This window comes from Elephantulus edwardii, unplaced genomic scaffold (assembly GCF_000299155.1).
Source record: "Elephantulus edwardii isolate Elephantulus edwardi_28Jun2011 unplaced genomic scaffold, EleEdw1.0 scaffold00023, whole genome shotgun sequence".
Lineage (NCBI taxonomy): Eukaryota > Metazoa > Chordata > Mammalia > Macroscelidea > Macroscelididae > Elephantulus > Elephantulus edwardii.
The window spans coordinates 21,134,794-21,158,588 of NW_006399773.1; the positions used below are offsets into that span (position 1 = coordinate 21,134,794).

Here is a 23,795-nt window from a genome sequence, read left to right on the forward strand (position 1 = left end):
CACCCAACACACTGAAGCCTACTTACTGCTGCAGTCACTGAGTCACTCATTGAAGGTCTTCCTCTCTTTCACTGACCCCTCTACATTTCCAACCATAATACCCCTTTTTAAGAAATAGCCTTTCCTAGCAACATGCTCAAAATTATGTGAGATGAAATTTTGCCATCCTTGCCTCCAAAGAGCACTTTGCAGTGTTTCCAAGACATTTCTTTTGGTAGTCATAGGATAGTCAGTGCTATTCTCCACCAATACAACTCAAAGGCATTAATTACTCTTGTATTATCCTTATTCATTGACCACCTTTTAGATGTATAGCAAGTGATTGGGAATATTATGACCTGAATCAGGCCCACCTTAGTCTTCAAACTGACGTCATTGTTCCTCAATCATTTAGAGAGAACCTTGAGAGTAGAATTGAATTTTTTTTAAAAAAATTAAAATGTTCTTAAGAAATAGCAAAAAATAAATGAACATGTATATATAATAAAGGAGAGTTGCATTAATACAATGAAAATAGGGAATTATAAAATTGCACTTCAACATAGTGTTTCATATAAAACAAAAAAATCTTGCAGCTTGTGATCAACACTTGCATCTAGATTTCTCTATTGAGTTACGAGCTGTCAACTCAACTCATTATTGTCAAGCCGAACTCACAGCCGGCTCTCAAGCAGGTGGGCAGAGGCTGGAAGGAGACTGCCCTTCTTTCTCCAATGGAGCAGTGGGTGGACTAGAGCTGCCTGTCTTTACTCCTTGCTCACCAGGCCAGCAGAGTTCCTTCTATGAGCTTTAGCATATATTATTTGTAGTGGTGTTGTGTGCCATCAAGTCAGAACCAACTAACTCTCCCTCGGGTGGGCTTTCAGAGGTAGTAAATTGCTGGGAAGGAGATTCTCATCCTTTTCCTGCAAAGCAGCTGACAAATCCAAACCACGAGTCTTTGGAATTGCCATGCTTCCTCCTGTAAGTCCAAGCAACAGGTTAAGACAGAATGGACAAGTCATTTGTTCAGTGCACATGGCATCATTACAAAGAACAGAGGAATTACAACAGCAGGTAAACACTTTTACAGCGAGTTGGCATGTATATGTCATATGGATCAAATGCAAAATGTGGGTGGAAGAAATTACTTCATGTTTGAAAAAAAAAAGCCATAGAAAATGTAGAAGGTCTAAGAGTAGTTTAAAATGCCAAAGCTGTTTATCTAAGCTATTTATCTATGAGCTGTATTTTTCCAAAGGATCTAAAGTACTTATATAATTAGAAGAGGGGCTTAAAAGTAGCAAATTAGTACCACATGTATTCAAGTTACTTTTGCAAATACTTGAAAACTGAAGAGTAAATACAAAACAATAAACAGAAAATACACTCAATTATTTCCTATTAAAAACTATAGTGTGTCAGACAATAAGCTTTGCACAGAATGGATAAAATAAATGCCAAGGACTTTTAAAATAATTATTATGATTTGAGTGAAAGTTTGCAAAATAGATCAGGTTTTAATTCAACCATTCATAAACTTTGTTTTGTAACATTAGCTACAATTCCCATAATATGTTTCCCCCCTTTTCTCCCTGTAATTTTCAGGTCTGTTGTTTTAACCTGGCCTTCTCTGCCTATGGAGATTTGTCCTTTTGGAAATGCTTCCACTTTGGCCCTATAGGATTGGGTATTCAGGTTTTTCTAGGGACTGGCTGCCTCCCCAATGCTGGTAGTCATTTTATATGTCTATTGTTTGGTTGAAAGGTGAGGCTCAGGGGTGAGTTGTATTGCACTGTCATGGGAAGAAGGGTGTTACATCCCACCTCTCTTGGACCACAAGACCTGGCATGCACTTTTCTATTTCTGTGTTTTGTTCCACATTTTACTCCACTCTTCAGGCTCTTACGCTGTGATCCCTTTTAGAACAGTCAGCAGTGGTAGCTGGGCACTGCCTTGTTCTTCTGGTCTCAGGGTTGTGGAAATTGAGGTTGCCTGTGACTTCTGATAGGTTAAAAGTTTATAATAAAAAACGGAGCTATGTGCACACACACACACACACACACACACACACACACACACACGTGTACATAATCCTCAGACTACGGCAGGAGTTAATCTAAGAGTCTTAGTCGCAGCAACAGCCATGAAAAGAATAATAATTAAAACAATCTATTTGTACATTCTTCTCAGAATCAGTCACAGTTTGTTATGATCTACAGAGTCAAACGCCTTTGCATAGTCAATGAAACACAGACATTCATCTGGTATTCCCCGCTTTCAGCTAAAATCCATTTAACATTAGCTTCAATATCCTTAGTACCACGAACCCTCCTAAAACCAGCCTGGATTTCTGGCAGTTCTCTGCTGATGTGCTGTTCCAGTCGTTTCTAGATAATCTTCAGTAGAATCTAGCTTGCCTGTGAAATCAATGAGATTCTTCTATAGTTTCCACACTCTGTTGGGTATGGGAACTTCTTTGGGATGGGAACAAATACAGATCTCTTCCAGTCAGTTGGCCAAGTGGTGGTTCTCCAGATATCTTGGCACCACTTGGTGAGTACGTCCAGGGCAGCATCTGTTAGCTGAAATACTTCAATTGGTATACCATCTATTTCTGGGGCCTTATTTTTTGCTATTTTCTCCAAAGCAGCCTGAACATCTTCCTTCATCGACGGCACATAACAACAACAATATCATTTGTCCTTTGGGGAGCCAGGGCTTAAGAAACAGCTTTAACAATTTAAAGATGTCACATTTTAAAATGATCATGTTATTGTTGTGTGCTGTAAGGGTTCATTTTCAGCTCATCGTGGCCCTACAGGACAGAGTAGAATGTCCTCATCTGGTTTCCAGGTTGTAATCTTCACAGGAGCGTATCCCTAAGTCTTGCTCGTGAGGAGTGGCTGCTGGGTTTAAACAGCAGACCTTTATGGTTAGCTGCCAAGCACTTAAGCACTGAGCCCCTCGTTGTTAGGTGCTGTTGAGTACGAACAGCCGGCCTGTACCGTACCCCATCCTGTACCATTCTCATCATCTCTGACACACTGGAGCCCCCTGCTGAATTCACCCTTGTCAATCAGTCTCATTAGAGGTCTTCCTTTCTACTCCTGACCCGGCATCTAAGAAGTTTTATGCACAATATTTTTTTTTTCCGAGAAAATAACAACTGTCAGCACAAAGTTACCACAACCCACTGAAGAGTGAGAAGTTACAGCATGGTTTTATTCACGGAATGTAGTTCTAAGGTCCAGTGTTGATTATATGAGTTAGGTAACAGCAACGGATCCTCATATTACATTCACAATTGCTATTAAACATGACAAACAAAAATTCTCTACCTTTATTGAGAGATAAATGGCATGCAAAACCTGTATGTGTATAAAAGATCTGAAATATTGAGCATACCCATCATGCCAGAATGGTTCCTGATGCCTCTTTGTAATCTTTTCTTCTTTCATGTCATTGTCCATCACCCCACCCCCCATCTCAGGTGATCACTGATCTGCCTTCTGTCACGTTGGGTTAATGTAGATGTGGCTACACAGTATGACTCTCTCTGACTGATGAAGGCAGTACAATTAGTTTGAGATTTAGTCATATTGTTTCATCAACACTATCAATAGTACTCTTCTTCACAGCCAGGGTTGTTGTTAAATGCTACTGCGTATGACTCATAGTGACCCTAGGAACAGCTGACCTGAACCCTGTCCTATCCTGGGTCATCTTCATCATCTCTGACACACTAGAGCCCATTGTGAAGTTATCACGTCAATCATCTTGTTGGGGGTTTTCCTCTCCCTTCTGGACCCTCCATCTTTCCAATGTCTTTTTCCAAGGAAGAGTCTTGCCTAGTTACATGTCCAAAGTGTGAAAGTCAAAGGTTCGCCATCCCTGTCTCTAAGGAGCACTCTGGCTACACAAGTTCCAAGACAGATCTGCTTCTTTGTTTGGTAGTCCATGTGATATTCAGTACTCTTCTCCAGCACAATTCAAAGGCACCAAGTTCCCAGGATTTGTTCATGCATCCATATGCTAACAGATACTTTGGCTGTTAAAGTGAACATATGCTTTCATTTATCGTGAGTAAATGGTTGGAAGTAGCATGGCTAGGTTATATGAAAGGCATATATTTAACTGCAAACAAAAAAACCTACCACCGCTGCACAACTGCTGAACAGTTTTCCAACTAGTTTGTACCATTATACTTTCTTAAAGGCATCATTTGTTTCTCTGTGTAATTTCTAACTCTTGGCATAATCACTCATTTCAATCTCAGACATGTCAGAATTGGTATATAGAGTATCATATGATTTCAAGTTGCATTTCTTTCAAGACTAATGGTGTAGAGCATCTTCTTATGTGTTTTCTATCTCTATCTTCTTTGATAAAATAATGCCTCAGATATTTTGCCATTTTTAAAAAATTGGATTGTTTTCTTGTTACTCATTTTGAGAATTTGTTATATATTCCAGATGCATTTTCTCCAAGTCTTTTGCTTGATTCATCATTCCATTAATTTTAAAAAGCAGAAGGTTTTGATTTTTATCAGGATTCTGAATTACAGAATTCTTCAGCAAAGAATGCCTTAAACTTTTGACTCACATTCCTTGTCTCACCATGGCCTCTATTTGAAGAGACTGTGTTATTGGGAAAGATATACAGATGGGGGGAAAAATAGCAAGGAAAGGAGAATGTGTCACCATGAGGCAAAAAAAAAAATCCAGGCTATTGTCCAAAGACTAGCCCCAAACTAAGAAAAAATTGTCATTAAGAGGATTTTCCTCCTCAGGTGAAGGTGGGAGCGCTTCTTAAACAGAATGCATCTTCCTTTGGAGAGCGGAACTTGAAAGACCCTCTCCAGTTTTCTGGCATTTCCCTAAAGCCCATCCAATTATTCGATGCTGCTTGATTCCATTTTTGTTTCTCCTTTGACGATCATGTTGCTGTTACCTCTGGGGCACTGCCAAACAATCAAAACTATCCCATCTATCAGAACTGGAAGCCTTTTTATCCTCTTGTGATAGTTTCCCCATATTTATAACATTTTAAGAGCTGTATTTTCCAAGCAACAGCCTCAGCTTCTCTCTGTATTTCCCCAGCCCAAATGATGCTGTCTTTATTGGTATGCCCCATTTGTGTTCTCACTGTGTTCATAAGAGCTGAGAGGAAATGTCCATACACGCTTTTCTGGATCAACCTCAACCCTCTTGTCATTCCTTAGATCATTGTGCTGATGGAAAAAAACAAATAAACAAACAAACAAAACCCAACAGAAACTAAGACTGCTTTTTAGTCTTTGGGTTCACTAAAAACTCTCCAACAATGAATGACCTTGCTGGCATGTGAAATACTGTGGCACAGCTTTCAGCATCACAGCAACACAAAAGTCACCACCATACAGCAAACTTACAGATAAATAATGGATTCATGAAAGCAGCAGTCAAATCAAATGACATATTACAATGAGTAAATCTGTGGCAAAGGAATGCTTGAGAGGACTAATGAGCAAGGATGTCACTTTGAGGATTAAGGTGTGCCTGACCTAAGTCACAGTGCTTGAAATTGTCTCTTATTAATGTGAAAGTTAAACAATGAATAAGAAAGGCCAAAGAATTTATGTTTCTGAATTACAGTGTTGGTGAAGAATTTTGAATATACCAGATGTGTTCAAAAGAACAAAAAACTCTTGTCTTCAAAGTGAAGCTAAGGTGCTTCTTAGGGGCAAAGATGTGAAAATTCATATCACATACTTTGGGCATGTTATCAGGAGACTATTTCCTGGAGGAAGAATAACGTGCTTGATAATATAGAAGGTAAGTAAAAAAGAAGCCCTCAGGAGATGGGTTGAAACAGTGGCACAATGGGCCCCAAAACAGTCATACTCTTAAGGATGGCTCAGACTGCTTTGTTCTATTGTACAAGAAGTTACTAGTTAAGGTCAACTAAGGCCAGAACCAAACAGACACTAACAAGAAGCATTAGTTAGCTTTACTTCTAGAATGAGAGCTAAATCATCCTTTTCAGAAACAGCTTTTACCAAACAATCTGATGTGATCACTTCGCTTTTAAGTAGTGTATCAGTCTCTTTCAGTTGGCTTAGTGGACTGAAAGTGATGCTACTAAGCTTTTGGTGGGTGACTCTAATCCACAGCCCTCAGGCCTGTTTTTCATTGTTTTTGGTCAAACATTCTTCTAGGTCGGATAGCCCTGGTGTGTCCACTTGCTGTACAGAAGTAATTTGTGGTTGCTGTGAAGCTGAACACCATGACACTGATGTGTCAAATGTGCTAATGGCTACCCACAGTGGACAGTGTTGGGTGGAGCTCCCCAATTAAAACAAGCTTGGAAGCAGGAGTGGTTTCCACTTCCATTAATAGCTTGCCTAGGGCAACCCTATGAACCTGGAGAAAGGATTAAAGTCACACAAGTGTCTAGGACTTTTGTTCATAGAGTCGCTATGAGTTGCCTATGACTTGACGGCACTTAACAATAACATCAGTCTCTATTGAATTGTGTTTCTTTAAAATATATGCTCAAATTCGAACCCTTTTATCTGTGAAAACATCCAGTGTTTCTTTGCTCTGTTCTGAGGACTGCTTCTTGGTCCAAATACAGGTTTCGCATAATCATGATCAAGTGCTCTAAGATTCCCATTTTCCTCAAGGTTAGCCATAATTTATTGTGATCCACACAAATGCCTTTGAATGGTGAATGAAAACAGATAGACATTCTTCTGATACTCTTTGCTTTCTGCCAAGATCCACTTGACTTTGGCAATAATGTCCCTAGCACCACAAACTTCTAAACCCAACCTGTATTTCTGGTAGTTTTCTCAATGTACTGTTCAAGTCTTTTCTTGGTCCTTGGAGAAGGATATCATGCTTGGAAGGGTGGATGGGCAGCACAGGAGAGAGAGAGCCAGGATGACATGGATTGATACAGTAACTGGGGCGATGGTGGTTGGTGTGTCAGTTAGTGAGACTGGCTCAGGACAGGGAAGGGTTCAGAGCTGTGGTACATAGGGTTGCTACACATTGCAAGTGACTCAATGGCATACTATGGCAGGTGTGGAAGCAGGAGTGGCATCTACTTCCTAAATAACATGTCTCCAGAAACCCTATGAACTTCGATAGATGTCGATAGTTACAGAGGGGCTTCAGGCCTGTTGTTCACAGGGTCACTATGAGTTGTGCTTGACTCGAAGGCAATCAACAACATCTGTGAAACAGTACAGCCAGAATGCTCCACAAAAAGTTGGCAAGACTTTGTTATCATGTGCCCCAGACATATATCAAGAGTGAGATGATCTGCTGCTGAATATTGAGCCACTGAAAACCTATAAACAGCACAGTTCTATATGGCTGCCGTGAGTCAGAATCCACTCAGTGGCAACTGGCTTAGCTTTGGGTTTTTGGTAGGCATTCCTGTAATATGGAGAGAAAGGAAACTTAATGTCAAATAATTCCATTTCCACTTCTTGGACGAAGTTATTTAATTTTGCTAAAAGAACCTCAGGGGGCTCTGGGTATTGAGCTGTGCTGCCAACTCAAACTCAGGAGGTGTAAAGCCATCAGTTGATTCATTAAAGAAAGCTCTCTTCCCATGCACTTTATAACCTCTATGAGTCCATTTCAATTTGATGGCCTGTAACACAACCCAGGAGCATTAGCTACAGTAACTGGACACCATCACTCTTCACTGTCAAATGAGTGTTGGTGACAGCACCGGTAGATTCAAACTGCCTGCCTTTGGGTTGGCAGCACTGCTCCTTAACCGCCAGACTGTCGGAGATCACCAAAGAGAGGGTAATATAGATGTTACAGATGTTGTGAAGGCTGAAAAGGTTAACAAATCAAAAGCACCTAGCAGAACTCTTTACACAGAAACCTAGGAAGACCTTGGCAAATGCTGTTATTTTATTATGTAATCCATTTTCCCATCTATGACCACAGCTGCACATAACAGACAAACTACAACAGAGCTTGGCTTTTGATATATTTAGCCAGTATACCTCGCTCAGGAAGCTCTCGTCGTGCAAGCCATTGGGAATTGTGGGACTAACCCACAGGAGACGCCCCTCTGGCACTTCCTATCCACCAGCAGCTCTGAGGGAGCTCTGGTAGCCTAGCTGTAAGAAGTTGCACTGGAATCTAGAAGGCTCATGGTTCAAATCCACCAGCTGCTCTGCAGAAGAAAGATGGGCACTCTCCTCCCATGTGATTAATGGTCTCTGAAAACCTACCTAAGGATTATGTATGGGTTGAGTGCAACTTAAAGGTACAAACAGCAACAGAGGCTCTGAAAGAGAAAGGTGAACAGTCTTCTGAGTGATTTACAATCTCCGAAAACCAACAGGAGGGTCAGTTCTGACGCCACAGAAATGAGCTGAGTTTATACTTTGCTTTATCAGAAATGCCCAATACCCTCCAACAATCAGTACTGCAAAGATGACTTCCTTGGTGTTCAATGTAAACGTTTCTTGATGTCTTTAAGTTAAAATCTCTATTTCGTTTACTATCATAGGGAACTTTTCTTAGTGTTTGTTAAGAATGGTAAGTATTAGCTAATAATACTATCTACTGAATCTAGTATTGGCTTAGTGGTAAGAAACTGCACTGTAACTATGAAGTCATGCAGTTCGAATCCGTCAGCTGCTCCACGGGAGGATGGGCAATCTCTTCCCGTGTAATTAACTGCCTCTGAAAACCTGCCAGAGGGTCAGCAATGGGTCCATTCCGACTCGATGGTCCAGAGCAACAGTAGCACTGGCGGAGCACTATACTTAGTGTTAGGAGGAAGAGTCTTTATATATTCAATGAGTAAACCAACCCTGACACCTACTACACATCTGGCTGCCAAGGGACCAGTACATTTCCTTTGCTGTTTAAGCCACTTTGAGTTAGATTTTCTTTTACTTATAACCAGATGGAACTTCTAAGATCCACTATACATTCTAGTAAACAGGAAATCCTATGCTTTAATAAATATTTGCAAAAGCTGTTTAGATTGCTAAAAACAGCCTATTAAAATTTTAAATTCTTTCTGAAGTCACATTTAGCAGCTATTACCTAACAGCAGCTACTATTTGGCCTCAGGTTGTTTCTGTAAGAAATGTGGCAAGCTGGGGAAGCCATTTTATTCCGCAAGTACAAGAAAAGGCTTCAGTGTGCTCTAACTGCTGTACTGCTAGCATCAAGGGTTAATAGCCCATGAACAAGGAAAAGGAAAATAGTCTAATTAAAAAAGCAGTGAAACTGTATATAATAGTGTGCTGGTTTTATTGGTGACAGAAGAAAAAAAGTCTTTAATTTGTAAAAGGTGTTTGCTATATTTAATTCAGTATTTTTCTTATGTTTATTTTTCTCTTTCAAAATCTTCTTTTCTTTTCCTCCAATACTAATATCCACCATACGTGCATTTTATCCTGAAGGAAGACAGGAATGCTGTCAACAGGTCTTGACCAAGATGTTTCACTTGATGCCTCCTTTCTTCATGAAGAGTCTAGTCAAAAAGAAAGGGGGGGAAATTACATTGAACTTTCAACCTGACTTTTCCATAATTTGTCAAGATACAATTCTGCTGAAACTCATCTATAAATGTGAAGCATTTGAATAAACAGCAACCCAACTCAAACAGAAGAAATTGGATGCTGCTATAGCTTATAACATTATATCTACAAAGTAATATAGAAACAAAAAGGTGAAATCAAGAAGATAGCATTGAATTTTTTCCTGAAAATTGCTAAAGTATGTCTCCCTTTAATGCAAACATACTAATTTTAGAAACCTGGATTACTTGAACAGTTTTTAAAGAACCCACAAAGAAGATACAGTCGGAAGAGTTCCTCCCCACCTTATTCCTCACTCCCACTCCTTCCGTGAACTCCTTTGCATGAGATTGTTTCACAAAGCTCAGTGACTGCACGTAGGCATCGCCCTTCCCCACCCGTGGTCCATGCCCATTCCTACCGGCATCATACCCTACTCTACACGATACCACTTTGGATGGTGACAACAGAAGCAGCCGAGATAATAAGTGATAACAGAAAATGCGTTTGTTCCAGCCATTTGTCAGCTTCATTTACAAAGGATACTTTGGCAGGGACTGATGGCAGTTCCCATGATGGCATATAAACAGTTTCTATGTTTTCCCTCCTGCTCAGAAAATACAAGAGTGTGAGGACTATCTGCCTCCCATGTTGGCAAAACAACGTTCCCAGCTGACTAACCTTCCTGGACTAGGCACAAGTGTGTTTACACCTGAGTTGCAGATTGTAGATTGCTGCTAACTCTCAGAATTACTCCCCCAAAAGCCCATCAAATCTTTCCTGGGGAAAAAAATGGGTCAGCCCACTCCCTTGTTATATAGTCTGATTCTCACAGCCCCTCAAAATCACTGCATTCTTAAGCACATTCCTGCACACACACCACCATTCCAGGTGCTCCATCATGGGGCTTCCTCCCTCAGACTGCAAACAGAGGTGACTGATCAACTGCTGTAAATATCATGTGAGTAGGATCAGGTGTAGTATGTTCAGCTAAGCCCAGAAACCAGAGCCTCACAGGGAGGGGAAGAAAATATACTAGATATGTGAACATGATTCTTTCATCATATAGATGAGAAACTAAATAGGATGTTCAAAGTGACTCAGTATTTGTCAAAGCTTCTCTTTAGCCTCACGGCACTGATCTGTCTTATAAACTTTTTCTACACAAGTTAGGCATGTCTCCCTTTTCACAGCAGGATACAGCTTTCTAATCACTCTTCAGTTGGACCAGTGAGAGACTTAGAGTTCCTTAGAGATGTCCCTTTCTGGTGTTGTCACCCATCCAGCACTCAAAAGTCACACAGCTTTAATTTGACAATGCATACAAACTTAGAACTCTCTATCGCAATGTTCTGTAACTAACAAGAAATGCTTTTGATTCCATTGTTTTACTTCTGACGCCACTGTAGAAACTCATAGTCATTGGCCTTTCCCCTAATTTAAAGCCTTCCCATGCCTTTTGAAATGTCTTTAGAGAACCTTGTGTTACTATGAAAATCGAGCTTTAAATTAATTTCTAAGACCTGCCTATCTAAACCCTCTTTAGTTCCTGGGACTTCAATCACATCCGAAATATCTCTAAATATGTAAAGTTTTGGCCAGTGTTGCTGACTGAAGAATGGCATATATGAACTTCTATATGCTACAGCATGTCGATTTAAAGGATGACTCAATTGAAGATCATAGTTACCTGAAAATCTGGAGGGAAATAAATACATCAGCCACATGGATTTGTGAGACAATCAAGTGACTTCTTGTGTAGCTTGGAGCAGCTGCACTGTGAAGGGAACCAGCTGAAACACGCAGTGGTTTCTCCCTTTGAACCCTCTATGCCAACTCAAATATCCTCTCTGCTTTTTCTCTAACAACTTTAATCAGAACTACCTGATAGACATATCTCTGATTCTTCTTGAACACAACAAAATCACATTTGAGGCTTGTTGAGATTGGGCTCTATGTTTTAAATCTTACTTTCAACTCTTCAGTGGTTGAGATATGCTTAACAGTATTCACCCAATGTTTTTGGAATGGCCCATGAATAAATCTTTTTACATTTTTTTCTTAATGATTGTAGAATATATCCAAAGGTGAATAATATTTCATAACACATGAAGACTACATGAAATCCCAATTTCATGTTACTGGAACACAGCCTCACTGTTTACATACTATTTGTGATTGTTATTATGCTACTGTGACAGAATAAATAATCGAAAAGGAGGTTCTTATAACCTACAAAGCTTAAAATATTTACTATTTGCCTTTTTACCAAAACTTGACAACTCCTCGTTAAAAGCTTATGGTCCTTCATTCCTTAGAATTAAAACCATTCATGTTAATAGTGGTTTGCTCTAGAAATAATTTTTAACATGAAATGTTCCCTATCTATTGAGACCATCCTTTTTTAAGGTGAGTTCTTCTTTACCGCAGGTTATAATTGCTTACTCTATGGTTAAAGAATTAAAGGAAATGGTATTCAGTTTCACTAAGTATCAGAGCAAGACAAATTAAAATAATCCCATTTTATATTCACCAGATAAGAAAATTATAAAAAGATAATTCAGAGTGGCTTCAAAGATAGGAAGAAGGGCTCTCCTGTGTTTGGAAGCAGGAGTGAAATCCACTTCCTAAACAACATTGCTCTGGAAACTCTATGAACTTTGATAAATGATGATAGTTATAGAAAGGCTTCAGACCTTTTGTTCATTGGGTTGCTGTGAGTCATGCTCAACTTGGTGGCAATCAACAACAACAACATGTTCTACAGCAGTACATAGTAGCTTTAGTGGTCTAGGAGGTACAGAGTCATGCTGCCATCCCAAAAATTCAAATCCACAGGTGTTTTACAGGAGAAAGCGGGACAATCTTATTCCAAGAACTGTACAGGTTCTGAAAACTCAATGGAGGGTCATCTATGAGTTGGTTCCAACACTATAGCAAAGACCTGACCTTATATACTATCAGTTCCTATTTACAACTTTTCTATACCATTTATGACAGAGTTATGAAGTCTAAGTCTTGGGCTCGATGCAAATGTATTTTCCCATTTCTCTCCTGAAAGTCTTAATTAGCTCTCAGTATTCGGTGCAAAGTAGAATCCAATTCTCTTCACTGTTGGAGAAGTATACGTGAATCAGACCAGAAGATGTGCCAATGATTTTTTTTTTAGTACAAAGAATATGCACAGCATATTCCTAAAGCCTTATTTTAAAAATATTGATTTAATGAACAGTAAACTGACAGACAAGTGAAACTTGGACAATGAGTAAGAATACTGAGGGAAAATCAATGCCTTTAAATTGTGGTGTTGGTGAAGAGTATTAGCAGCCCATGGACTTCCAAAACAATAATCACATCTGTGTTGGAGGACCTGCAACAGGATGCTTCATCTCACACACTGTGGAGATGCTGTCAGGAGGGACACGTCCTTGAAAAAGGATAACAAGCTGTAAAAGGTAAAGAGCCAGCAAAAGAGAGGAAGAGACTCAGCAAGATGGACTGACACAGTGACTTCAGCAATGGCCTTGAGCATGGCGGAGACCACGAGGAAGGCCCAGGAAAGGGCAAGGTTTCAAACCTGTTGTTTGCAGAGTCTTTATGAATTTTAATTGACTTGACGGCATCTTAAAATAACAAAATCCTTTACCTTGGCCAAAAACATTCTGATTTAACTCTGTTTGGTTCTTCTTTTCACATAACCACAAATAATAAGCATCTACGATCAAAAAAATTGACTACCCCTGCAGAGAAGGATGAGCAATCTCCTCCCGAATAATTAACTGCCTTGAAATTCACCGGAGAGTCAGTGACGGGTCACTTCCAACTTGATGGTAAACAACAACTCATCCCTGGTAAACTGTCAAGGAACACAGCTTTCAATGAATTTATCTGTTCTTGACTTTTTATAAAAGTGAGACTAAACAGTAATTGCCCTTTTGTAATTGGCATATTTCACTAAACATAATGTCCTCGAGATCTATCCCTGTTATGTTTTGTGGTGGTGTTATTCTTATATGCCATCGAGTCTACTGAGTCTAGCGATGCTCTGAATAATGGATATGAACCTACCCCTACTCCGTACCATGCTCACCATCTCTGATGTGTTCCAGTCCCTCGTTAGAGTCAATCCAACTTACGGAGGGTCTTCTTCCCTTCTTCTCACCCTCCATCTTTCATAGTAGGGCAGCCTGTGCCAGTGGCTGGCCCTTCCTGATAATACACCAAAGTACATGAGATGAAGCTTCACCATTCTTGCTGATAAGGGGCACTCTAGCTCCACTTCCTCTAAGGCAGAATTGCTTGTTCCTTTGATATTCGCTTTGGTGATTTAGTAGATAAGGAGTTGTGCTGCCAACCCACAGGTAAGTGGTTTGAATCCACTAGTTTCTCCCTGAAAAAAGAGGGGCAATCCGCTCCCATGCAATTTACATACAGCTTTTGAAACTCTGCTGGAAGGCCAGCTATGAGTCAGTTCCAGCAATGAGTAATTATTTTACAATATTCCAGTGCTATGTCAAGGACTGCAGCCTTCAGTATGGACTGAGGCTCAATGTCAAGAAGACAAAGATTGTCACCACTGGACCAATTGGTAGCATCAGGATGGATGCCGGAGAGATTGAGATTGTTCACAGCTTTAGTTTGCTCGGCTCCACAGTCAACACTCTTGGCACCAGCAGCCAGGAAATAAAAAAACGTATTGCGATGGAAAAGTCTGCTGTTAGGGACCTCTCTAAAGTACTCAAGAGCAACGGTGTCTCTTTGGAGACAAAGGTGTGCCTGATACAGGCCATGGTCTTTGCAATCACTTGTTATGCATCAGAGAGCTGGACAATGACTAGGGAGGACAGAAGGAGAATTGACGCCTTTGAGCTGTGGTGCTGGAGAAGAGTATTGAATGTATCATGAACTGCCAAGAAAACAAACAGATTCATCCTAGAGAGGGTTAAACCAGGCTACTCCTTAAAGGCAAAGATTCTGGGGCTTTGTCTGACATACTTTGGACATGTTGCAAGGAGAGACAGGTCTTTGGAGAGGGACATCATGCTGGGTAGAGTAGAGGGACAACGCAGAAGGGGAAGACCCTCTATGAGGTGGATTGATTCAGTGACTGGGGTAATCGGGATGGATGTGTCAGAGGCAATGCGATTGGCACAGGATAGAGCAGGGTTTAGGGCTGTTGTACATAGGGTCGCTATGAGTTGCAACCCTCATATGACTCAGCGGCACATAACAACAACAACAATGTATGTATCACATTGTTTTTTATCCACTCATTCTCTGATGGACATATAGTTTGCTTCCACCTTTTTGCTACTGGGAACAATACTGCAATGAGCAGAGAGGTGCACACATCTATTCATGTCACTGCCCTTCCAGGTCTCAGATGTATACCCAAGTGGAATTAATAGGTCATGAAGGTCAGCTTCCTTACGAAGGACTATATTATTCCCATAGTAGTTGTACTGTTTTATGATTCCACCAGTGATGCTTAACAGTTCTAATCTTTTCACTACCTTGTAAGCATTTAATGTTCTCTGGATTGTGTGTTTTTGGTTGCTTTTGGGTTTGTTTTGTTTTTCAAGCAATTGCAAAGGTGAGATGGTATCTCACTGAACTTTGGATCTGTATCTCTCAAATGGTAATGATCTCATACATTTCTTCATTTATTAGTCACCTGAATGTCTTCTTTGGTCAAGTGTGTGTTCATGTTCTTCGAATATTTTTATTATTGATTTTTTTCTTTTTGTTGTTGACGTTTTTTAGGTAATTTAGAGAGATTAGATACTAGTTAGATATGTTGTTGCCAAAGACTTTTACCTGTGTTTGTCTACTCTTTTGAAAATGTCTTTTGATGAGTATTAGTATTTAATTTTAAGGTGTTAACAGTTTAATTTATCTTCTATTGTTTGTATCATTTCAATTGCATCTGATAGGTGGCTATTTATGTCAAATATTAGGTACCTTTGCTTTCATCAAGGAATATGATAGTTTCACTGTTAATATTTAAACATATGAGCCAATTTGACTTAGTTTCTGTGCATGGAGTGAGATATCAATTCTGTTTCATTTTCAAAATTAATTTTCTTCTTGACATCAGGAATACAAAATTTCTATGTCACATTGCTACCATGTCTAAAGTGTACCTCAAACCAGGCATCTTGGTCAAATGGGAAACTGTCTGCAGTACCAAAGCAAAGCATTATTTTTTTTAAGGGTAAAATAGTAAAGATAGATTTCTTAGAAAGCTACATCCCCAAAGGGACAGATCTTCCTCCTGAAAGGAGTTATGGAGGGGAGGACATATGATGTTTGGATTCACTGGAAATACATGTATATCAGACTACATCTGTGCTCCATCATGGACCTTTAGGCGAGCAGCTAACTATGTTAATAATTTTGCACAAATCACAGACTGAAATTTTGCAGGGAATCCTAGTTTATAAAACATATGGAAGAAACTAAGGAAGGGTTGAAAGGGCTTAGGGACTTCCCAGTTTGCTTTTATGAGACACAGTGGCTATTTTACAAGTGTATGTTCAATCTTTTACAATGCAAAATGTGTATGTCCTTATATATACATGTTGTACCACTGAGTTGGATACGACTCAAAGTTTGACCTGCCAGGGGGTTGTTAGAGTTAATTAAGCAGTAGGAAACTGTCCATCTTTCTCCTGTGGGGTGCTATTGGAATAAAACCATGTGCCTTTAGGATGCAGCACAGTGTATTGCCAGGAGGCCACCAGAATGCCCTGTACTTTGATTTTTATTACCAATAGCGACTGCTACAATGAGGAAGCATTTGGTATGCTCTTACATGCTACAGAAAAATGCAGAGTTGAAATTACGTTCTTGTATGACAATGTGGGCAGTAGGCCACACATCTTTAATTGATGAGGTCTTACCTTAAGCTCAAAGAAAAACCAATGATAAAAGGAAAAAATGTGCTGTATTGGTTTTACTCAGTTTACTCAGAAGCCAATTAATATTAGACTTCACTCTAGGCTAAGTAGTTAGACTACTACTTAAGGGTTAAGAGTCAGGAATTAGAAAGATGATATTCATATTTGGAATGACAGACTTGATATATTGGGGACGTTAAAGAAGATACAGGACTCTAGAGTAGTAATGTTTAACCATGAGAAACACATATGTGACATGAACTTTGCAGCTGTTTTGTGCTGTGGGGTGGATTCTGCCTTATGATGACCCTAAAAACAGGTAGAGCTGCCCACTAGGGTTTCCTAGGCTGTAATCTTTACGGAAGCAGATTACCAGGCTTTTCTCTGGCAGAGTAGCTATTAAATTTAAACATCTCACCTTTCAGTTAGCAGCTGAGTATCTAACCAAGTCACATTTTAAAACAAGAAAAAGAAATAAGTAGGTGAAGTTAATCTTAATAATATGTTATTATGTGCTGTCGAATTGCCTAAGAAATAAGCAGGTGAAGCTAATCTTAATGTGTTGTTGTTATGTGTTGCCAAGTCTCCTGTGACTCATAGCAAGTCTATATACAACAGCTCTAAAGTCTGCCCTGTCCTGAGCCAGTCTCACTGACTCCAACACACTTACCCTCATTTTCCCCAACTATTTTATCACTCCATCTCATAAGGGTCTTCCTCTCCTGCACTGTCCCTCCACCCTCCTGAGCATGATGTCCTTCTCTAAGGTCTAGTCCCTCTTGGCTACATGCACAAAGTATGTGAGACAGAGCTTCAAAATCCTAGACTCCAAGAAGAAACCCTCTCTAAGACTGACTTATTTGTTTTCTTGGTGATCCATGGAATATTTAAGACTCTTCTCCAGCACCACAACTCAAAAGCATTGATTCTTCTTCTGTCATCGGTAGTCATGATCCAGCTCTCTGATCCATAGCAAGTAATTGCAAAGACCATGGCTTGGATCAGGTGCACCTTAGTCTCTAGACTGACATTGTTGCTTCTCAGTACTGTGGAGAGGTTCCTGAGAGCAGATTTTCGTAGTGCAATTTGTCTTTTGATTTATATTATTTTAACTCAATATATCCAAAATATTGTAATTTTAGCTATAATCAATAAAAAATTATTAATTTTTTTACATTCTTTTTGTTCTAATCTTTGAAATGCAGGGTGCCTTTCTTCACTTACAGCATGTCTCAATTCAGACTAACTACTCTGAAGTGCTTAAAAGTCACAGCTGGTTCCAAAATCTGAGAGCATCATTTAATGGGGACAATATGGATAACCATATCAGAAAATGCATCACTGGAGCGAAGAACATAGAACAATTCTTAGAAAAATTCTCAGTAATTCTGCTACAGAGAAGAAAACACTGAGAAAAAAGTAACAGCTAAGTCCAAAACTGTTTATAAGATGATTTATACCAAAAGCTGTCATGGGAAATTCTAGTTATTAAAAGGAAAAAAAAAATGTTCAAAGCACTGAAAATAAGGACAAAACAGAAATGCTGTCAAAAACAGCAAAATCTATTTTGTAAAAAAATATATGAGGAAGCAAGGAGGTCTTTGTTTATCAGAATGAGATGCCTTAGCTTGGTCCCATAATTCCCTGGCCTTTTTTTTAATATTTCTTGTCTTCCTACTGAAGAAGATTTTTAGATAGTAATGAGAGTCTTTAAACTCTGGGATAAAAGTTTCTCCATAGAGGACATAAATCCCAAAGCCTACATTTTAACAAGAAACTGGGTTATATTTATCCAATGAAACTTTTATTAAAAAGAATTGTAATTAAACATCAAAAATAAATTATTCAGGTTGGCATTTATTTGGTCCTTTGTTTTCTTATATCTCTTTTCTTTCCTGTCCTCACAGCCATAAGGGGAAAGGAGTAAATACACAAGAAAAGAGGACTTGCAGCAGCAACTGATGGAAAATAAGTTTGTAAGTATAGTATAATACAAACCATGCTAACATTAAGCAGTTTTTAAACATGAAGGTTTTGGGGTGAGTTTTTCCTCCCATTCTGTTTTCTAACTATGGTGTTATTTGGTGCCATTGAGTAGAGTACGAATCAGAGCGATCCTATGAACAACAGATATGAATGAACCCTGTCTTCCTGTCCTGTACCGTCCTCACAATCTCTGACACACTCAAGCCCACTGCTGCAGTTCTATATCAATCTATCAGGTTAAGGGGCTTCCTCTCTTTCACCATACCTCTAGCTTCCCAAGCAGGATATCTTTCTTCAAGGAATTATCTTTCCTAGCAACATGTTCAATCTATGTGAGACAAAGCTTCAGCTTTGCCTCCAAAGAGCACTCTGGCTGTACCTACTCCCAGACATAACTTTTGTTCTTTTAGCAGTTTATGGGTTGTTTAGTACTCTTCTCCAACACCACAGATCAAAGGCATCAATTCTCCTTCTGTCATCCTTATTCACTGTCCAGCTCTCTTGCATAGCAAGAGAATGAAAAGACCATGGCCTCAGTGAGGTGTACCTTAGTCCTCAAACTATGTATAGTATCATAAAGTTCTGAAAACATACAAGAATTGGTACAGTTCATCTTGACAGGGGGAGTTGTAGAGAATTTAAAATGAAGTTGATATTTGAAACTGAATTTGAAGTATGAATAACAAGCAAGGGGAAAGCTTCCTAGACAGAGTAGACAGCTTGGGCAATAACTTGAAGTCATGACAGGGTGTCTCAGGATTGAGAACGGTGTTTTGACTGTAAGATAGGTAGTTTTATAGTGAGTGGCAAAGGGTTGGCTAAAGAACTGGATGGGGGATAAATTCTGTAGCCTTTTACAATGAATTTAAACTTGATCCTGAAGCAATCAGGTCAATGGGAATTTTAAACAAGACACTGTATCTATATGGTTTATCTAACTTAAAATATTTCAGAAGAGTGACAGTGCAATTACTCTAGTGATAGTTGAGACTAGAGGTAAGAGGGAAAAAACAGGTTAAGAGGCTATAATAATAGGAAAGACATGATAATGGTTTGAATCAAAGCTATGGGAACACTGCCAAATACATGAAAATATTCTAAAAGACAGGCAATTAATTCAATATGGCAGGAAAGAAACAAGAGAAATCAAAGATAAAAGCCATGAACAGCATATTTCACTACACCGAAATCATCTTGCATTGTAATTTTTACCTTTTGTGTTAGTTCCGAGCACGGGGAGGTTGGTAAAACTGCTGGGTTGGCCGAGTCGATCGTCTTGGCTGGCCATCACCACCTCGGCGGAACTCCAGAGTCTGGTCATAGGTGCCTTCCTCCTATTTGCAAAGAGTAGTGATTTAACAAGTTCAACCTAGGTCCAAGTTTACTAAATACAAAATACTTTATGATATACCCTATTAAGCTGCCCTAAGAGTCACATCTGCCAATTTACAGTAAGGTGATGAGGGTGTGGGGGGAAGGCAGGAATATTGTTGAAACTTTCTGGTCCCCAATAATAGAAAATTAAATTCCTAGTGAGACAATTAAAATTTAATCCTAGAAAAGAAAACTACTTCCAAATAATAACAGACTTATCTCATCAAATGATTTTACAAAACATGGTGAAAACATAGAAAATGAATTGTTACAATAAAATTTCTTGACTATTTGGGCTTCTGAATATTTCTAGATATCAATCATGAATGTGGGTTCTGCAAGTTATGGAAAAGAGGCTGAAGATTTAGCTCTATGTTCTCATCTGATGAAAACGTGAACAGCATTAAGAACCTATCTAGAGGAAGGGAAAAGAAATAGGATGGGGGAAAAGATAATTTATACATAAAGAAAGCTTCATGCAACACTGAAAAATCACCAAAGTAAGACACAAAATTATTTTTTGCCTTCTTACTGCAGGGGTAGTTCAATCAGCTCAAGAAATAGCATGGGGAAATTAGGATAAGCAGATTAAACAACAGAAAGGGTAAAGTTAATTATAACATTTTAGAAGGAATTAGAAGCAACAGAAATGTAGCCAAAAGCCACACTGGTTTCTTACTGAGTGCTGCCACCCTGTTATTTTGGTGTTTATTAATGCTGCTATATTTCTTTCACAGACAGGAAAACAACAACAACACTGGCTCTCAATTTTGTTACGAAAGACATAGCATTTATTTCCCTAAGCAGAGAGTTAAGATTCCACCATAATTCTCAGAGCATGGTAAAATGCATTTAGAAATTCATCCGATTTCTTCCTCCTCCACACATTATCTTTGATTTTTCTTTCCCAAAATACTCCTTTATTTTGACCCCATTAATAGCACAGAAAATTATATGAAAGTCTAAATTTTATTCTCTAAATTTTTACAGATCCAACTACTGCAATGTTGCAAGATGGAAATACAAAGACAATAAAATAATCTAATCAAATCCTTTTATCTAGCAGTGATATTTACTATTTGGCATGGGCATAACTCTCATTATTAGGATCCTTCTCAGTATTCTTATGAAAAAGCTATTATTTCCACTTTATATAAAGGAAACTGAAGCCCAGGAATGCTTTGTAACTTCATCCTAATACTTTTCAAACAAAGATGAGTTTTTAAACGCACACTGCTGCTTAAATCCTTCTGCCTCACTGTACTTGCATATAAAAGAAATAATAGAAAAATATAAGTGATCACATTTAGATAATCACCTCATAAACAAGAGAATGTTAAAATCTGACACCATATCTGGTCTGAATTAATAAGTACATTTTTAGAGACAAACTTCCAGATTGACTCTCCCTCCCTCAGCCCTTTTCATTAACAATTAGTCTCAAAACATTTAGAAGCATCAGGTATTAAGTCTGTAATTTAGCAAGGCATTTAAAACACAAGAAGAATACAAAAGTGTTTAAGGAAAGGAGGTACTTTTTTTATTATTCCGGTCACCATTCTGAATGATGACAATCCAATATTATACCTACATTAAAAATGATGTTATTTAATTTTATAATAAATTGTAACATCTGAAGCTTTGCATATGAACTGAGAAGAATGAAAATATATTTAGCATTACAGGAGATGAAGGAATTATTTCAAAAGTTAGAAATGAAATGTTATTTTTCTTCACACAACTAGCTGGAGAATACTAAAAAGTCTATCCACCATCAGTAAGTTACAGTGTCTCCTGCAGGACATGGCATTTGCTGAGTGAGCTGAATTTATAAAATAAATGTTACTTGAATGGCTGTCTCTACTATGTTTAAAATATCCGCCTAGTATACTATCCAGAGCCAATTAAGTAGCTTTATATGCATGACTGACTATGAGTCGTTTCACATTATTTGATGTCTTCACCACCTTTTAAGATATAGCAGAAACCAAAAAGATTATTTTGACAGGCTGGTTTTCTATTATTTTCAAAGGCACAATCTTTGCCTCTTCAACATTTAAATATACTTTACACCAAGTAGTTGAGGAAAAATTAGTCACAACAACTACTTTTCAGAGGCTACAGCTGGGAAATTTTCATGTTTAACGAGTATCTCTTTGTATTTATTATGCCAGTATATTAATAAATCAGTATACTTTGAGTCATCTTTGGATAAAATATATACCTTGTTCTTCCTCTAGTCTATCTTTTTTCTTTTAGGAAATTAATTTCATTTCATAGTTTATTAGCATATGTTTAAAATCTGATCTTATTACAGAGCATGAAAAGTCTGAAGCTAAATCTTAAAGATGATGTAACTAAGAATCCAGAGCATAAACGGTCTGGCCCAAGTTAAAGAGTTCACTGGCGGCAAAGGCAGGACCAGGACAATCTTGTTTAATGACTCTCAGACCAGGGTTCCTAAAAATACTTATAACTTTATAAATTGAAATCTTCCAATATAATTTTCAAGTAACCTTTTGAGATTTACAACCACTTTATTGAACCTTGGATATTTGTTCATCTAAGCCATGTTCTAATATCAAATAAAACTTAGTTTTAAAAGACAGAATATATCAATATTTAAAATATATAACTTACTCAATGCCAAAATTCACGATTTGTTATCCCTTTTAACTAAAATGTTAAAAATGTAGCAATATTGCCAACCTCTAACATAAATCAAACGACATATATGTGGATGCACAACATCAATACTAAAAGGAAATACACAATTTTGTCTATAAAATGCATTTGACAGGCCAGAACTAAATTCTCATTAGTGCTTAGTGTGTCTGGAGTGAGAATGAACGGAGTAATAATCATGTATTCCCTCATTTATAAGTAGTGTTACAAAAGTACATTGCAAATTAGTCACTTGGAATCTACAACACACTTCAGTTGGAGGTTTGAAGCTTAAATAGAAGTCAGATTCTGTGTCCTAAAGAAACACAATGAAGTATAGCTAAATACACAAACTAGAACTCTAAGGAAGAAGATACATCTGTTCCTCTCACCTGTGAGTGGCTTTGCCTCACAGAAGGGATCTGCCAATATTTTTACTCATCACAACTAAGAGGTATCAAGTAGATACAAATGAAGGACGTGGTCCTATATCCTGTAACACAGAGTACAGTCCACTACCAAAAGAATTACTGCTTCCAAAATGTCAATAGTGTCAGTCTTGGACTAGGTGAAGGAAGGAGGAGAGGAACCTTCTTCTTGTCTAAGTGCAGGGCAGCCTGGGGAAGAGTTAACTTTGGTTTTGGCACTCTTTCCCCTCAATTTTTTTTTAATTAACTGCTTTAAGTTTTTAACTCTTTAGTTATTTATTTTCCATTTTTCTTTATTGACAGGGGGTTTGGGGAGTAACTAAGAGCGGATATATAATGAAGCAGATGAAGGTAAGAACTGTTTGAATGTATGATTAGCCATTTTTTGTGTGACAACAGTCCAGAATAAGAAAGAGGTGCACAGCAAAATTTTCCCTCTTTCTGGACATCTTTTCCTCTGTCTCTAGAACCTAAATTATTCAACTCCTGGTGGAGCATTTTATTGGTTTCTATTTGCTGACAATACATGCAATACTCCCCCACTGCTCCAGGTTATGTTCGGACTGACTTAATGAACTTAAAATACTGCTCCTTCAACATTATCCCAAAGCCACACTCTGTGAGGAGGGATTGATAAGATATTTGGTTGGCAGTATAGTATTCTCTTTGTAGAGAAAAACAGTAGTTGCTACCAACCTTCAATAGCAATTTTCCTATAATTTAATGAAAATTTGTTTTCAGTTCCTCTTAACAGAATTTATACAGTGGTCTGAAAACATACACCAGCATAGGAAATTTATGCCAGGTAAATGAAATAATTACCCTTGAAATCTAAGACAGTTTGAACAATAAAATGTTATTATTGTTAGGTGCTACGGGTCAAGAATGGCTCACAGCGACCTTATGAATAACACA

At 38.4% G+C, this 23,795-nt stretch overlaps 1 protein-coding gene across 1 annotated transcript in view; it reads right to left on the reverse strand.

Moving 5' to 3' along the window:
• Positions 1-19,634: 19,634 nt before the first annotated feature.
• Positions 19,635-23,795, reverse strand: part of TDRD3 (tudor domain containing 3) — a 134,938-nt gene continuing 130,777 nt past the window's right edge. The window contains exon 14 of the mRNA XM_006882731.1: positions 19,635-19,748. Within this exon, the coding sequence (XP_006882793.1) occupies positions 19,635-19,748 (114 nt within the window). The remainder of the gene's footprint in view (positions 19,749-23,795) is intronic.